Source organism: Orcinus orca, chromosome 20, assembly GCF_937001465.1.
Source record: "Orcinus orca chromosome 20, mOrcOrc1.1, whole genome shotgun sequence".
Lineage (NCBI taxonomy): Eukaryota > Metazoa > Chordata > Mammalia > Artiodactyla > Delphinidae > Orcinus > Orcinus orca.
In genome coordinates, this window is record NC_064578.1 from 41,583,024 (window position 1) to 41,601,461 (window position 18,438).

General features: G+C 45.2%; 1 protein-coding gene across 1 annotated transcript in view; it reads left to right on the forward strand.

Moving 5' to 3' along the window:
• WDR88 (WD repeat domain 88) overlaps positions 1-18,438 on the forward strand; it is a 37,861-nt gene that overhangs the window by 12,731 nt on the left and 6,692 nt on the right. Inside the window, exons 3-7 of the mRNA XM_033413812.2 lie at positions 3,992-4,080; positions 5,163-5,226; positions 7,766-7,904; positions 9,251-9,380; positions 16,692-16,879. Coding sequence (XP_033269703.1) covers positions 3,992-4,080; positions 5,163-5,226; positions 7,766-7,904; positions 9,251-9,380; positions 16,692-16,879 — 610 coding nt within the window. The remainder of the gene's footprint in view (positions 1-3,991; positions 4,081-5,162; positions 5,227-7,765; positions 7,905-9,250; positions 9,381-16,691; positions 16,880-18,438) is intronic.

Below are 18,438 nucleotides of genomic sequence, written 5' to 3' on the forward strand. Positions count from 1 at the left end.
GGCACAGCCAGCAGACTCTAGTGGGCCTGCTTGGGGGCACTGCTGGTCAGTCGGGAGCGGGTGAGGAGGGAGCAGGGCTGGGAGATGGCAGTGGCCATCAGGGGCCAGGCCACAGAGGACTGTGTGGCGGGGGCAGGGCCCACGGGGAAGGACGGTCAGTTCCGAGTTTTGCTGTCTCATCTGGCTTCAGGGGCAGGAGGGGAACAGGGCGGAGTGAGTCAAGGCTGGTTCCTGGGTTCTGCTTTGGGTGACTAGGTAGAGGGTAGCTCCTTACCCTCCGGATCACCTTGGAGGAGCATCTTCTGGGTCATCTTCTGGGTCTTGGCGGGTACCAAGCCAGGCAGACTGGGCAGGAGGGTTTGGGGCTATCCAAGTGGTTCGGGCCCCGCATTAGTGACCTACCAGCTGTTTGACCCTGGGTGGTTACATGACCTCCCGGGCCTCCCTGAACCTCCCCAGGCCTCACAGGATCAGCCGTGTGCTGGGGCCACCCCAGGGCCTGCCTGGCCCATACCAGGTCCCGACAGACATCCGCTCTCTCCTTTTCTGTGGCTCTTATCCACCCCCCATCCCCCCACCCATCCCCATGATCTTGTTGGGAAAACCACTGCTTCCTCTGGGAACCCTAAGCCCTTTCCCAACCCTCTGGGATGACTGAGAAGGCCTGGGGGTGAGGGGGTCTCTGCTGGTTGTCACCCAGGGGGAGGGGGGAATGGTGACTTTCCAAGTGTGCATTTTGCTTTGTCATCTTCAGATGCTTCTCACGTTCTTCTCACCTTCTGAGTCAGTGGAAGGACTCTCAGGGGCTTCTGTCTATTTTGGCCAGAGGGCTTCTGTCTCTATAAGGGGACATCTGCCTGTTTTCTTTTGTTGTCCCAAGATTAGGGACCATCCATCCAGATGTCCTTGGCTCCCACAGCAGCTTCACTGCCCTGGCTCCCTACCTACTCCGTGCCCCAGCCAGGACCCCGTCACTTCAGCCTGCCCAAGCGTCCTCAATACCTGACTTACTCACAGCCCCACCCCCTGCCACCACCTTCTCCAGCTGCCCCCTCCGTCCCTCTGCCCTCCTTCACACCTCCACCCCTAGTTGCAGAATCACTAGTTCTCTGGTCTCCCTGCCTTGGCTGCCCCTCCAATGGTCCTCTTTCCCCCTCCTGGCTCTCTTTTCCCCATCTTTTTCTCTGCTCCTGGCTCCTCCTGTGGCTCTCCCTGCCCCAGCGGCAGCTCGTGGCACGAGCCCTCCCTCAGGAGATGACTAAGCCATTACCCTGCACATCACCTTCTCTGTCACAGTATCTTGGGCAAGTGTCTCCTTGCCTCTCCCTTCTCTCCTCCACTCTCACCGTCTTCCATCTCCAGTCCTTCCTCTCAACCCACCCAAAGCCAAACTTCTGATTTAATCTTTTAAAAAGGTCCCTTTCCCCTAACTGCAGATCACTGTGAATAATTTAGAAAGACCATAAATGTATGAAGAAGCTGAGAAAAAAAGTATTCTTAGTCGTGTGCCCAGTCTCTCTCTGATATGGTACATCTCTTTCCAATCATTGTAAAAAAAAAAAATCACTGGTAGTTTTTCTCATACTATGAAGGTAATATGGTTTTATCACCAAAATACATAAAGACACAAAGAAGAAAATAAAACATCCTTCCATGAACCCTGAGTTAACTACCATGAAAATGTTGGAGTGTAGCTTTTCTTTTTCCTGTTCGCACATGTATACACACATTTATGAAATTGAAACCATACAGAAAAACTGTTTATATAATCACAGTAAACTTGGGCTACAAATATTGTCACAACTCCTTTATGTTTCTAACCACTTATTAGAACCCCTTCCTCCCCATTCATTCAAAGTCCGACCAACATCTCCCCTTAAATTATCTGAGTCCACAGAAAGAATTCCTGGTTCCAAATGCCCGGTGAAGGGGAAACTGTCTTTATTTGTCTTCTCACACCCCTAGCCAATGACCCATTTATTTCAAGAAACATTCAATACAAAACAGAGACATTTCCACTGTCTTTGGAATTCACTAACAACATCTGGCTTGTATTGCCGTCTATTGAATATCTCCTGCCAAATCATTCATGACTGTGCACATTTTCCAAGAGAGTTATCTGTCCGTGGTTGCTATTCCTCCTCTTGGCCATATGGCAGCACTATTGAACGCTGAACCTGCACAGTCCATTCTAGTTCTGCCCTTAACTGGCCCGGGGCCCTGCACGGACCTCAGTGGGCCTCAGCCCCAGGCCCCACGACGATCATTTTCTTAGTTCCCGGACAATGTTTGTCCTAGAGCAACACACCAGCCAGGGAGGCTGGATCACAGGCTGTCAGAACCAGCCCTTTCTTCCCAAGCCACGAGGCTCATGAGCTGGGCCTCCAGCCTGAATGTGTCCTGCTCCCATGAATTCCTCTCTGGGATCTCTTCCTGTCGGTGGGCTTTGATTAAGGCCTGCTGGGTTCACCCAAACACAACCGCACCGTTTCAAGTTTCACGGAGCAGGGGTTGGGGGACTGGGTCTGTGCAGAAAAGAGTTCGCACGGGAGGCCTGAGACTGCTGTCCTTGGAAAGGCCCACTGGCAAGGCTGGCCTTGGCTGGCATCTGGGAACTTGACTGGTAAACAGTGTTCTATAGTCATACGAATCTTTCCCTAAGTGATAAAGGGGCCTCACGGACGGTTTGTGCAAACCACGCGGTTGATGCTGTACACCGGCTCTCCTTCTGGGAGTCTGGAATTCTGGTGCACGCTGCAGAGTGTGTGTGTCACCCGACCCCGATAAAAACCTGGGCCCCGAGGTTCAGGTGCGTCTCCCCGGTAGACAGCACCTCACACATGTTGTTACAACTGGTTGCTGCAGGAATTAAGCATGTCCCGTGTGACCCACAGAGAGAGACTCTTGCAAGCAGTGCCTGGTTTCCTCTGGACCTCACCCCATGTACCCTTCCCTTTGCTGATTTTGCTTTGCGTCCTTTGGCTGTAATAAATCTTAGCCGTGAGCACGACTATATTCAGAGTCCTGTGAGTCCTGGAGAATCACCAATCCCGGGGGTGGTCTTGGGGACCCCTGACACAGGGTCCTTTGCCTCCCAGCAGGCTTGGGGTCTTCATGCAAAGTGATCTCTGCATATCAGGAAGAATTGTCCCAGGCCTGCCCTGATCAGGCCAAAAGCTCCCCCAACCGGGCACCATAATTTCATATAACAGTGCAAGGCCTTTCTATGAATTCACTGTCTTACTAATAACATTTGTTTCAAGGGGACTTTCCACCCCTGCTTATCCTGAAAAGCTGTGGACACATTTCTTACTGAAAGTATTTTATCTCTGCCCCAGCACGCACCCTTCACTTTGGTACCCCGATTGTTCCCATCCTATTGTCACTTATTACCCTGCTCTGTTCTCATCCTATTCTGCAGTTATCTCCCTTCAGTGTGATCAGAGTTGCTTGGGCCCCACTGTTGGGAGTGCTCAAATTTGTTTTAACTGCCCCCTTTAGGTGGACACAGACTGTTGCCGGTGTGTTTGCCGTCTGTCCCCTCTAACACGTGACAAACCTTTTTCATGCATGCCACAACTCAGATTATCTCCTTAAGGGAGACCCCCTCAGGATAGAATTGCTGGGTCAAACAGTGGGAACTTGTAAAAAGTTCTTGAAAGATCTTGCTAGATTTTGTGGCGCCTCTTTGGCCGGTAGAGAATGAGAAAATTACCCGTTTGCAGCTCTGCCCTCAGAGCCGCCTGTTTCCATCGGCCACTGTGGGATCGAGGGGGAGTTTTCCCGGGGTTGCCGGCGAGGGTGTCCTTCCTGCTTTGGGGGTGGAGGGGAAGTCCTTTTGCCCCTCTGAGCTGGGTGAGAGTCATAGGGCAAGGTTCTCAGGTTCTCAAGGTTCTCAGACAAGCCCAGGGCTGATGTTGAACTCAATCACAGCTTCAGCCGACACCTCAGTGACCTCTGGCCCTCTCCCCCTCTCTCCCGCTGTTCTGAGGATGCCGTGGATGGATCTGTTGTTCGGAATTTTGAGCCGGGGCCCGGAGCTCCTGTTTTAGAATGCAGCGTCACGGCTGACAGCAGAAGGTGACTTGCCCTCATTTTACTCTGGTCAGGAAAGTGAGAGGGAAGAGTAGGCCAGCACACAGCATGCCCGGGTCGGTTCACTGTCTCTTAAGCAAATACCCAACCTTACTCCCATATATCGGTCTCATGGTTCCCATCTTTTGCTGTGAGAATCAAGTAGATGTGATAACTCTTTGAAAATTTAAAATGCTAAAAGGCAAATTTTATTGTGGCTGAAGCCAGTCTGAATGTTCTTCACGGAGTTTATTTCCTGCAGTCACACCTGTGGACTGGGTCAGCTGCGAGGCTCACTAGCGATTCAGTCCAGGACCTCATTTCACAGGGGAAACTGAGACGCAGGAAGTAGAGGGAAGCCCAAGCTGTCACCTGGGGAGCGTCGGGGCTGGGAGGCAGCCTAGGGGCTGGGAGGCAGCCTCTGGGATGCACTTGCATTTACCCCTCACACAGATGCGAGACGGGCCTTTAAAAGGGGATTTGCTTTAAAGTGGATTCACTTTTATCCTGAGCAGCAGCTACAAAATTAGTCTGCTAGTGAAAACTAGTGTGGGAATTTAAGTTTCGTGGGAATTTATCTTACATAGAGGACAGAGACTGTCACAGAAACATGAAATATAAGAAGACAAGGGTACACTTATATTATTTTACTAAATGTACAAGAAAGCATTTCAGAATGAGATGAGCTACGAAAGTCTTTTCCTGTAAAAATACAGACAAGTGACCAGAGAAAGAAGTGACTGATCCTTGTGAGTTTTAGCTCCTTCTAGAAGAAGACAATTACAGAACAGAAGAAATGATACCTTTAACGCCCCAGATATAAAAGAACATATTTGTGTGACTGAGGGATTAAAGAAGAGAATGGTGCTGTGGTGCCTTCTGTGTTAGGGGCTCTCTGTTTTCACTGAGAACCTCTGTTCTCCGGGGGGGCGCTCATGGAACATCTTTAGGAAGATTCAGGTATTATTTGCAATCTTGGTCCTAAACTATAGAAATTTTCTGTAAAAATTTCCTATTTTTTTTCCATAGAAACCACAGGCATAATAATCTGGGTCATTAAGACCCTATGTTTGTCATTTTATTTCCAGAATTATTGCAGCATCTTACGACAAAACAGTGAGGGCTTGGGACCTTGAAACAGGCAAGCTGCTGGTACGTATGCTTTGCCCTAATGGAGACATCACAGCACAGGGTCTTTTTGTAAAATTAACTTTTATGGGAGTATAGTTGCTTTACAGTGTTGTGCTGGTTTCTACTGTACAGCAAAATGAGTCAGTTATACATATACATATATCCCCTCTTTTTTGGATTTCCTTCCCATTGAGGTCACTCTGGTGCACTCAGCAGAATTCAGAGCACAGGGTCTTGACTGGGCCTTAAGTGGCCTTGAGCTGGGCGTGGAGTGTGAAGGGTAGCCAATCTTTCAGGAAAGGAAAATTTTCTCAGGGACCCAAAATGATGGAGGGTGGCCTTCAGGGAAGGAAGGCTTTCTGAAGCAGGCAGAAGAGGGCTCTCTTTGAGGCATGGGGAGGATGTGGAAAAAGGGAAGAAGTGGAGGTGGGTGTGGGAGGTGGCATTCCAGGCGGAGGGAACTGCATGGGAAAAGAGACCCTCCCCTAGGGATGTCTGCTTTTGATGGGGCAAGAGGCAGAGCTGAGGCCTTGGGACAAAGGCCATGCACATGGCCAAAGCACGAGGCTTCTGGGCCCTTCCCAATCTGTCCTCCATCTAAGAGGGTACCACCATCCATCCATCCAAACTGGCCCGAGATCCCCCTCTCTCTCCTGCCTGGTAGCCAGGCAGCCCTGACCCTGCTCCAGGGGTTCCTCAGGGTCTCCTGTCCCATCCCCATCGCCCTTCCCCCAGCAGCTTCTCATCACCTCTCCTCTCCCTTCCTCCACTTTTCTCTCCTTAAAAAAAAAAATCTTCCTTCCTGGTGTGAAGATCAATTTATACTCATTGTAAACAATTTTTGGAAAGACAAGATAAGCCAAGTTCAAAAAAACAAACACAGAAACCTTAAAACAACTCCCAGAGATTACAGTTAACACCTTGGTGTCTCTTTTCCTATACACATGTTAAATGTGAACACGGGCAAGTATATTCTGTTGGCAACATAGTGTCATTATATACTAGCAGATATAGGAGCATCAGTTACTCCTGACTTCGAGCATTTTCCCAAATGCTTATTTCTAATTTATTTATTTGGCTGCACCGGGTCTTATTTGCAGCATGTGGGATCTTCGTTGCTGTGTGTGGCAACAAAGTTGCCACATGTAGGATCTAGTTCCCTGACCAGGGATCGAACCTCAGCCCCCTGGGCCCCCTGCATTGGGAGTACTGGACCACCAAGGAAGTCCCTATTTTGTTTTTAAATAAGTCCATTTGTATCATTTTTTTAGATTCCACGTATAAGTGGTATCATGTGATATTTATCTTTCTCTGTCTGACTTACTTCACTGAGTACAATAATTTCTAGGTCCAACCGTGTTGCTGCAAATGGCAATAATTCATTCTTTTTAATGGCTGAGTAATATTCCATTGTATATTTATACCACATCTCATTCATCTGTTAATGGACTTTAGGTTGCTTCCATGTCTTGGCTATTGTAAATAGTTCTGCTATGTACATTGGGGTGCATGTATCTTTTTGAATTAAAGTTTTCAACTTTTCCAGATATATGCCCAGGAGTGGGATGGCTGGATCATATGGTAACTCTATTTTTAGTTTTTTAAGGAACCACAGTGGCTGCACCAATTTACATTCCCACCAACAGTGTAAGAGGGTTCCCTTTTCTCCACACCCTTTCCGTTTATTATTCTGATGATGGCTATTCTGAACAGTGTGAGGTGATACCTCATTATGGTTTTGATTTGCATTTCTCTAATAATTAACGACATTGAGCATCTTTTCATGTGCTTTTTGGCCATCTGTATTTCTTCTTTGGAGAAAGCCCTGGTTTCTTTTATGACCTAGTCATACACTATCCCTTCTGCCATATTGTATTCAAAGAAATGAGTCACTAAGTTGAGCCCACACTCTTGGGGCAGGTAATTAAGCTCCAGCTTGTGGAGGGAGGACTATCAAAGAATTGGTGGGCATATTTAAAAACCTTCACAATGGCAATACCATAATTTAGAACATACAGAGAGATCCTCCTTTCCTAAATATGTTGAGTAGCTCTTCGTCCCAAGGGGCTGAGGTTGTAGGGTCTTGTCCACAGGGCAGACATTCAATAAACACTTACCAAACTGAACAAGAAAAAAGTTGGCCGGGGGGCATTCCCTGGCGGTCCAGTGGTTAGGACTCTGCGCTTTCACTGCCGAGGGCTCGGGTCCGATCCCTGGTCGGGAAGCTAAGATCCCACAAGCCACTTGGTGCAGCCAAAAAAAAAAATAAAAATAAAGTTGGCCATTACTAGAACCTTGCTGCCAGTTCTGCTAGGTGCTTGCTATCCTTGTTCATCTGTCCTAGACACACATTAATTACATTTATTAATTAAAAATTAATTCATGAAAACTAAACAAACGAAAATTCAGTTCCTTATTTGCACCAGCCTATTACAAGTACTCCATGGCCACATGTGGCCAGTGGCTGGCATACCGAACAGTACATAGAGAGAACATTTCAGAAAGTCCTGCTGGAATGCTGGGCTAGAGAGAAAACCTTTGGATTGTTGCCCTATTTCAGTGGAAGCTCAGTCATGAAACCTTCATAGTCTCCTGTAAGTTTTCCCCTGATGGTAAATACGTGGTCTCAGGCTTGGATGTGGACCATGGAATCTGTATAACAGACGCGGAAGACACCACCACCGTGTCCCACATCAAAGGTGAGTTTGCATGGGCTCCCTGCTCTATTCTGTCTGTGGTAACAGCCACTTGTCACTTGACAGACAGTGACTTTCGATTGCTTTATTTGGTGAACCTGCAATGCTATGAATCACATCATTAAAGATGGGACATTGATTGATAAATGCACAGGCAGTTAAAACTAAGACTGCTTAAGGATTTTCCGTTCAGTCTCGTGCTTGTAATAAATGAAGCAGTGCTCTGCTCCAACCTCACGTGGACATTTAAAGCCCAATTCTTTATTGAGTGGAGTCCCAGCCTTCTTAACATTTTGATCTGTCATTTTTAAATATAAAAATAATTATCACACTGATTATTAATAATGCATGTAAAGTATTTATTGTGTTTTACAATGCTGATGATTTGCAATATTATTATTATTCATTGTCATGTAGAAAGAAACAAATTCAGACAATTAGAAAAAGAACAGAATGGCATCTACGGAAAAAAAATCATCGTATGTCAATTTCCCAGTTGTAATCCTATATAATGATTATGCAAGATGTTATCACTGGGGGAAACTGGGTGATGGGATCTCTCTGTATTATTCCTTACAACTGCATGTGAGTTAACAGTTATCTCAAAAGAAAAAGTTAAAAAATACATAATCATTGTAAAAAAAAAATTAGTAAGTGTGTAAAGTAAAAAGAGCAAGGCTGCCGTACCTGTTTGGACTCCTCCCTGGAGGTACGTATTAACAGTACATTGCTGGGTGGCCTTCGTGTGTGTGTGTGTGTGTGTGTTTGCACACACACAGTACTACTTCCCACATGCATTTATTGTATTTTTATCAACATGGCACCGTGATAGGTGCACTGCCCCACAGCTTGCATATTTCCTTAATGTATCACCGCACACTCTACCTCTCCTCATGCTCGGAGTTCTAGCTGCACGCCACGCCCCTCCATGCTCTCTCCCCACGCTGGACCTTGGCACGTGCTGTCCTTCTGCCTAGAGCACTCTTCCTTTCCTGCTTCCCTCGATAACTTTTAGGTCCCTTCCTCGACTTCTCGGGGCTGGGCCAGGCTTCCTTCTGCTGGCTGGGAGCCATGGCATATGCTGCAGATCGTTGCCTGCTCAAGGGTGTCTCCGCGTCCACGTGGGAGCTCTGCAGGGGCAGCGGCAGGGGCGGGGGGCAGTGCTCCTTCTCCAAAGCCTGGTTCACGGCAGGCACTTTGTGTGAGTGCAGAGTCCCTTGTGAAAACCAGAGTTGCATCTCTGTAATACTGTCGCTGTCTAGGGGAGCAGGGTGAGCCTCTGCGTCCCTTGGAGCCTGTGGCCCAGAGTATGGAACGCACGGTAACGAGTCACTTTCCTTGTGCCTCAGATCATCACAGGATGTCGGTCACAGCGTGCTGCTTTGACCCAGACAGCCAGAAGGTGGCTTCCGTCTCACTGGACAGGAGCATCAAGATCTGGGATGTGACATCCCAGGCCACGCTGCTCACCATCACCAAGTGAGGAGGCCCTGGGAGGCCGGGCAGCATCCTGCAGCAGGGAGGTGGGTGGGAGTCCCCCTTCACGCCCTCCTGGATTCGGCCTGTGCCCCTTTGGCTCCCCAGCTGGTGTCAATGTGGGGCATCTCCAACTATGGTCCGCTGGTGCTGTGAGGAGGCTGGAGGTGGAGAAAGGGAAGGGGACCGACAGGCAGGGGGAAACCACTAGCTGTGGTCCCTGGGCTGGGACGGCCCTCAGATGCATTCATTTCAGTGTGAGCCAACACTGGTAAACATTGTGCAGTGTCCCACTCCCACCCCAAAATGTGGATTTCCAGCATCCCATGTAAAATGGGAAGATCTGATAATCCAGGGCCTGCAAGGGTCACTTTGTCTGTGGCCACCAGCACCAAGTGGGTGGCCAGCCCTCTCCAGCGGGCCTTGGAGTCAGGATCCCAGAATGTGCATATGCCCTGTCACCCTGCCCGCTCGGCTCAGTTACGAGCCCGGCTGGCCTGGACCAGGCTTTCCCCTGGGGGTCTGGCCCGGGGTTAAGAGAGTGCAGGTTCTCATCCTGCGTGACCTTGGACCTTAGTTTCCTCACCTGCAAACTGAGCCCAGGTGAGGTCTGCACGAGATAACACACAGGCTGCATGGTGGGCGCTCAGCACGGGCTCTGTTACCAAGGGTGATTCCCGTGGACACCAGGGTCGGGAGGGGCCGTGGGACACCTGCCCTGCTCCTTAGACCTACTCCGTGGTGGCAGTGAGGAGGGTGACGCAGCAGAGGCGGCCGCAGCTCCAGCTGTGGGTGTCACAATCCACTCCACTTTGTTTCCCCAAGGAGGGTGGAAAGGGAGCTAAGGAAAATGTCTATTGGTATATTGGATTGACCCACATTTGTGAATTTTCTGGAAATGTAGCTTTTAGCAAGAAAACATAGACAAGGATTCTCAGGGCTACAGCACAGGGCTGGCTTCATGGCATGAACCTCTGAAGTTACACAGGACTCCACACACGGAAAGTCTCACACTTGATTTCATGCTCTGCCGTTGATATCTTGAAATTCTTCATTTTTGAACAAGGGACCTCGAATTTTTTATTTTAAAAATATGTAATTTACTTTTTGAAAATGTAAAGCATGCAACACAGTACAAAATTTAAAAGGTACAAAAAGATATATAGTGAAAAATCTCTCTCTTACCTGTCTCGTAACCATTGTTTCCCCAGAAGCCATCACTTTTCCCCCTTCCTTCCTGCCTGCTGGCTGCCTTCCTTAACAGCTTTATTGAGATATAATTCATACACATCATACAACTCACCCATTTCCAGTGTACAATTCAGTGGTTTGGGGGATATTACATTATTATTTTTTAATTGTGGTAAAATATAGAATTTTAATCATTTTAAACTTATTTCACTGACATTACATTTACAATATTGTGCAACCACCACCACTTTCTATTTCCAAAACCCTTTTATCACCCAAACAGAAACTCGGTACCTGTTAATAATAATTCCCCACTCTCCCCAACCCTAGCCCCTAGTAACCTCTATTCTACTTTCTGCCTCTATGAATTTTCTTATACTAGAAATTTCATATGAATGGAATCATACATTATTTGTCCTTTTGTGTCTGGCTTATTTCATCTAACATAATGTTTTGTTTTGTTTTTTAACATCTTTATTGGAGTATAACTGCTTTACAATGGAGTGTTAGTTTCTGCTTTATACCAAAGTGAATCAGCTATACATATACATATATCCCCATAGCTCTTCCCTCTTGCATCTCCCTCGCTCCCACTCTCCCTATCCCACCCCTCTAGGTGATCACAAAGCACCGAGCTGATCTCCCTGTGCTATGCGGCTGCTTCCCATTAGCTATCTATTTTACATTTGGTAGTGTATATATGTCCATGCCACTCTCTCACTTTGTCCCAGCTTACCCTTCCCCCTCCCTATGTCCTCAAGTCCATTCTCTAGTAGGTCTGCGTCTTTATTCCCATCTTGCCCCTAGGTTCTTCATGCCCCTTTTTTTTTTAGATTCCATATATATGTGTTAGCATATGGTATTTGTTTTTCTCTTTCTGACTGACTTCACTCTGTATGACAGACTCTAGGTCCATTATGGACACTTAGGTTGCTTCCATGTCCTGGCTATTGTAAATAGAGCTGCAATGAACATTGTGGTACATGACTCTTTTTGAATTATGGTTTTCTCAGGGTATATGCCCAGTAGTGGGATTGCTGGGTCATACCGTAGTTTTATTTTTAGTTTTTTAAGGAACCTCCATACTGTTCTCCATAGAGACTGTATCAATTTACATTCCCACCAACAGTGCAAGAGGGTTCCCTTTTCTCCACACCTTCTCCAGCATTTATTGTTTGTAGATTTTTTGATGATGGCCATTCTGACTGGTGTGAGATGATATCTCATTGTAGTTTTGATTTGCATTTCTCTAATGATTAATGATGTTGGGAATTCTTTCATGTGTTTATAGGCAATCTGTGTATCTTCTTTGGAGACATGTCTGTTTAGATCTTCTGCCTATTTTTGGATTGGGCTGTTTGGTTTTTTGATATTGAGCTGCTTATAAATTTTGGAGATTAATCCTTTGTCACTTGCTTCATTTGCGACTAATTTTCTCCCATTCTGAGGGTTGTCTTTTCGCCTTGTTTATGGTTTCCTTTGCTGTGCAAAAGCTTTTAAGTTTCATTAGGTCCCATTTGTTTATTTTTGTTTTTATTTCCATTTCTTTAGGAGTTGGGTCAAAAAGGATCTTGCTCTGAGTTATGTCATAGAGTGTTCTGCCTGTGTTTTCCTCTAAGAGTTTGATAGTGTCTGGCCTTACATTTAGGTATTTAATCCATTTTGAGTTTATTTTTGTGTATGGTGTTAGGGAGTGTTCTAATTTCATTCTTTTACATGTAGCTGTCTAGTTTTCCCAGCACCACTTATTGAAGAGGCTGTCTTTTCTCCATTGTATATTCTTGCCTCCTTCATCAAAGATAAGGTGACCATATGTGCTTGGGTTTATCTCTGGGCTTTCTATCCTGTTCCATTGATCTATATTTCTGTTTTTGTGCCAGTACCATACTGTCTTGATTACTGTAGCTTTGTAGTATAGTCTGAAATCAGGGAGCCTGATTCCGCCAGCTCCATTTTTCTTTCTCAAGATTGCTTTGGTTATTCAGGGTCTTTTTTGTTTCCATACAAATTGCGAATTTTTTTATTCTAGTTCCGTGAAAAATGCCATTGGTAGTTTGACAGGGATTGCATTGAATCTGTAGATTGCTTGGGTAGTATAGGCATTTTCACAATGTTGATTCTTCCAATCCAAGAACATGATATATCTCTCCATCTATTTGTATCATCTTTAATTTCTTTCATCAGTGTATTATAATTTTCTTCATACAGGTCTTTTGTCTCCTTAGGTAGGCTTATTCCTAGGTATTTTATTCTTTTTGTTGCAATGGTAAATGGGAGTGTCTTCTTAATTTCACTTTCAGATTTTTCATCATTAGTGTATAGGAATGCCAGAGATTTCTATGCATTAATTTTGTATCCTGCTACTCTACCAAATTCATTGATTAGCTCTAGTAGTTTTCTGGTAGTGTCTTTAGGATTCTCTATGTATAGTATCATGTCATCTGCAAACAGTGACAGCTTTACTTCTTCTTTTCCGATTTGGATTCCTTTTATTTCTTTTTCTTCTCTGATTGCTGTGGCTAAAACTTCCAAAACAATGTTGAATAATAGTGGTGAGAGTGGGCAACCTTGTCTTGTTCCTGATCTTGGTGGAAATGGTTTCAGTTTTTCACCATTGAGGACGATGTTGGCTGTGGGTTTGAACCTACTTTCTGGAGGGTTTTCATCATAAATGGGTGTTGAATTTTGTCGAAAGCTTTTTCTGCATCTATTGAGATGATCATATGGTTTTTATTCTTCAGTTTGTTAATGTAGTGTATCACATTGATTGATTTGCGTATATTGAAGAATCCTTGTATTCCTGGGATAAACCCCACTTGATCATAGTGTATGATCCTTTTAATGTGCTGTTGGATTCTGTTTGCTAGTATTTTGTTGAGGATTTTTGCATCTATGTTCATCAGTGATATTGGCCTGTAGTTTTCTTTCTCTGTGACATCTTTGTCTGTTTTTGGTATCAGGGTGATGGTGGCTAACATAATGTTTTTAAGGTTTATATATGTTATAGCCTGTATTAGAATTTCATTCCTTTTTATGACTGAACAATATTCCATTGCATGTATATACTACATTTTGTTTCTCTACTTATCTGTTGAGGAACACGAGTTGCTTCTGTCTTTTAGCTGTTGTGAATAATGCTTCAATGAACACTGGTGTACAAATATCTGTTCAATTCCCTGCTTTCAATTCTTTTGGCTATATATCTAGAAGAGGAATTTCTGGATCATGTGGTAATATTATGTAAAGCTTTTTGAGAAACTGGCACCTTGCACTTTACTCTTGCACTGGGCCCTGCAAGTTGTATAGCTGGTCTTACTAGAGAAGTTTGAAAATTCATAATCTCAACTGATTTTGAAGCTTGCAAGGAATAAACACAAGTACTTTGTTATAATTTTTTTGCATCAGTTGTCAAACATAATTTAGAAAACTCAAGAGGAGAAGGAAAATCTACTGTATTTACCCATACTTTTGCTTACCATGTTCTATTTTCTGATATTCCAAGTTTCCTTCTTTCACCATTTTCTTTCTGTTTAGAAAAATTTCCTTTAGCTATTCTTTTAGGGTAGGTCTGAGGGCAACAAATTCTCTTTGTTTTCCTTCATCTGAAAATGTCTTGATTCCTCCTTCAATCCTGAAGGATATTTTTTTGCTGGATATAGAAATCTGTGCTGACAGTTCTTTTCTTTCCTCATTTGAAAACTGTCATATCACTTTTTTCTGACCGCCATGGTTTCTGATGAAGAATCCACTGCTGTTCAAATAGTTTTTCCCCTATAAGTAAGGTGTCATTTCTCTTTCATTGCTTTCAAAATTTTTTTCTTTTTCTCTACTTTTCAAAAGTTTAATTACAATGTGTCTGTGTATAGATTTCTTTGGGTTTATCCTACTTGGGCTTCACTCTGCTTTTTGAATCTGTCCTTTGCCAAATTTGGTAAAATTCTAGACAATTTCTTTGATTATTTTTTCAGCTCTATGTTATTTCTCCTTTTCTTCTGAGATGCTGATTACCCAAATGTTAGATATTTTGTTATAGTCTCACAGGTTTCTAAGGCTCTTGTTTTTTTCAGTCTATTTTTTGGATTGGTTAATTTATATTGTCTGTCTTCATATTTACTGATTATTTCCTCTGTCTTCTCCATTGAGGGTTTTTGTTGCTGTTGTTGTTTTTGTTATTGTATTTTCAGTTCTAAAATTTCCATTTGGTCATTCTTTATACCTTCTATTTCTTTGCTGAGGCTTTCAATCTTTTTGTTTATTTCAAGCACGATTATAATTGTCCATCAAAGCATTTTTGTGATGGCGGCTTAAAAATCCTTGTCAGATAATTCTAACATCTGTGTCATCTCAGTATTGGCATCTGTTGACTGTTTCCCATTCATGTTGAGATTTTCCTGGCTCTTAGTATGATGAGTGAATTTCAGTTGCATCCTGGGCATTTTGAGTATTGCATTACGAGACTCTAAGTCTTACTTAAATCTTCTGTTTTAGCAGTCTACCTCATTAGAGCCTGGCAAGGGTGGCAGTCTAGACTCAAGACTTTGCTGACAGGGGTGGGGATGGGATTGCAGTTTTTCCCAAGATTTTTCACTGGAGTAAGGCAGGCATTGTGTAAAGGTTTTCTGTCTTACTAGGCTATCCCTTTGGCTAGGGAGAACAGGCTTTTCTTGGGAGCTTTTTATCCAGTCCTTATTGTTTTGAGGGTTGCAGGCTTTCCCAGTACCCAGTCCAGGATATAAGAAACAAAAAGAAAACTACAGGGACTCAACAGCATGCCATCCTTGGGTCCCAAGATCCTTAGCTGGTCTGCCTTCTCTTCTCCACCTTTTACAGTCTTCTGTTTGCTTTATAAATGCCCAGGCCTGTTAGCTGTACTCTTTTTTAAAAAATAAATTTATTTATTTTTGGCTGCATTGGGTCTTCATTGCTGCATGCGGGCTTTCTCTAGTTGCAGAGAGTGGGGGCTACTCTTTGTTGCAGTGCATGGGCTTCTCATTGCGGTGGCTTCTCTTGTTGCCGAGCTGGGCTCTAGGCACGCGGGCTTCAGTAGTTGTGACACGCGGGCTCAGTAGTTGTGGCACACGGGCTGAGTTGCTCTGCGGGGTTGCTCTGAGGCATGTGGGATCTTCCCGGACCAGGGCTCGAAACTGTGTGCCCTGCATTGGCAGGCGGATTCTTAACCACTGTGCCACCAGGGAAGCCCCTGTTAGCTGTACTTAACAGGAGGAAAAGGGAGCAGTACATTGACTCCATCTTGTCCAGAACGTTTTCCCCAAACTTTTGCACTAAGTAAAATGGTCTTTTATGTTATGTGGAGTTTATCTGAAATGAGAGCCGCATCCTGGAAAAGAGAGAGAGCCTTGGTTTAAACCTCAGCGACAGTCTCTGGATTCAGAGGAGGGCTTGTTATTCACCTCCAGTATATGCTGGGATGGTTCTTGCCCCACCAGGTACTGGGATTTGGACATTTTAAGCCTGGACACCCCTGGGAAGCCAACATTTCTTCTCCTTTGATCCTACTCAGTTTGTGAGCTTCAGAGAACTAAAAGAGTCTAAAACTCTGACTTGAGCTCTAGAAAACAGTTTTGTTCAACCTTTTCTTCATTTAGATGAATTGATATTATAATCCAGGCTACTCAGAGATGCTCAATTATGTTTATAAGTTTGCTTGAAAACTCTCTTTGTAACAGGAGATGACAGTCACAGGGAAAATACTTTGAAGATCATAACAAAACAAAGAAAAGCAAAATCCTGACAATTCTTTTCTGTAAAAAAATAAGACATTTAAAAATTGAGAATGGGGCTTCCCTGGTGGCGCAGTGGTTGAGAGTCCGCCTGCCGATACAGGGGACACGGGTTCGTGCCCCAGTCCAGGAAGATCCCACATGCCGCGGAGCGACTGGGCCCGTGAGCCATGGCCGCTGAGCCTGTGCGTCCAGAGCCTGTGCTCCGCAATGGGAGAGGCCACGACAGTGAGAGGCCCGCATACTGCAAAAAAAAAAAAAAAAGGAATGGGGTCACAGGGTATCAGCTCCAATGCCCCCTCCACTCACCTCCCCTTTAGTGTGTCCACGGATCCTCCAGGAGTGATGTACTAATGTGTGCACCCTTCCATATATGTTTCAGAGCACACACCAATGCAATCTCAAACTGCTGTTTTACCTTCAGTGGCCATTTCCTGTGTACAAGCTCTTGGGATAAAACCTTAAAAATATGGAACGTCCATACAGGGGAGTTTCGAAACCGTGGAGCCTGTGTGACTCTGATGCAGGGTCATGAAGGTTCTGTGAGCTCCTGCCACTTTGCCAGAGACAGTGAGTAATTAAATGTTGAAGGATTCCACACCCGTGGGAGTGCTGGGGTAGAGTTCCTCACGTTCCATTCATGTGGACTTTCCTTAGTATAAAGAGGTGATTTCCAATGATGCCAGTGGTGAGGGTGGATTTATTTTCCCCAAGAACAGAAAAGCCAAGAGGGAGATTCATATGCACAAGTTTGCAAATGATGGAAACTCAGTTTGATGTAGCTTAAGCAACAAGATAAATCTGTTAACATTTTTTTCAAATCTATTTTTTTTATTGTTTTTTTTTCTTTTTAACATCTTTATTGGAGTATAATTGCTTTACAATGGTGTGTTCGTTTCTACTGTATAACAAAGTGAATCAGCTATACATATCCCCATATCCTCATATCCCCTCCCTCTTGCGTCTCCCTCCCTCCCACCCTCCCTATCCCACCCCTCTAGGTGGTCACAAAGCACCGAGCTGATCTCCCTGTGCTATGTGGCTGCTTCCCACTAGCTATCTGTTTTACATTTGGTAGTGTATGTATGTCCATGCCACTCTCTGACTTCATCCAGGAGCTGGTCACCCTTCAGGAGGGCTGTGTCCAGACAGACAATGCTCTCAGGAAGCCAACCCTTCCGCTCTATCCTTCAGCTCAGCTTCTCTCTTGTATTGACCTTTCTCCTCAAGGAGGCAAAGATGGCCTCTGGTGGTCCAGGCCAACAAAGGTTCTGGTCACTGGCAATCCTAGAGAAAGAGAAAACCTCTTTCTGGTGGTGCCCGTACAAGTCCCAGGGAAGACTCGCATTGGCTCAGCTGGGGATACATGCCCATCTCTGAACCAACCCCTTTAGCAGGGGATGGAAGGCTCTGATTGGCCGTGCCTGCGGGACTTGCCCATCCTTAGAGCTGGAGGTCAGAGTCGGTACCCTCTGAACCAGAGGCACTGAGAATATGTGAGGGGTGTTTCTGCATGGGACATTGGAGAGCTGTTTCCAGATCAAGGGGCCTGGATGTGACCAGGAGCAATGCCAGGAAGCAGCCAGGGGCAGCTGGCCCCAGTGAGAGCTGTGACTGCTCCCGACACCCAGGAGCCAAATGTTATGACTCTACTCCGCGGTCCTCGTGGGGAGTGGGGCTTGCTCTGTGTGTCAAGGGGAGTACCCAGCCAACATGCACATAGTCAGGGCCTGGCTTGAGAAACGTTTCCCTCTCAGAAGCAGCCTCTGTGTAAGTCAGACCCCGCTGTGAGGTGCCCCACCAGCTCCTGTCCTTGGCATTACAAGTTTCAGAGTTGCGTATAGTGAGTCAATCATCACTATTTGCGGATTCTGTGTTTGTGAATTTACCTACTGGGTAAAATTTATCTGTAAGCCTGAAATCAATACTCACGGCACTTTTGCAGCCACCCATAGATACATGCAGAGCGGCAAGAAGCTTGCCACGTGCACACGGTCCCAGCTGAGGCTGAACAAGGTGACCCTCCGTCTTCTCCTTTCAGTTCTCTTATCATAAGGTGTCCTTGCTGCGATCTATTTAGTCCCACTTTTTTGCATTTTGTGCTCTTTGTTGATGATTTTGCTGTTTAA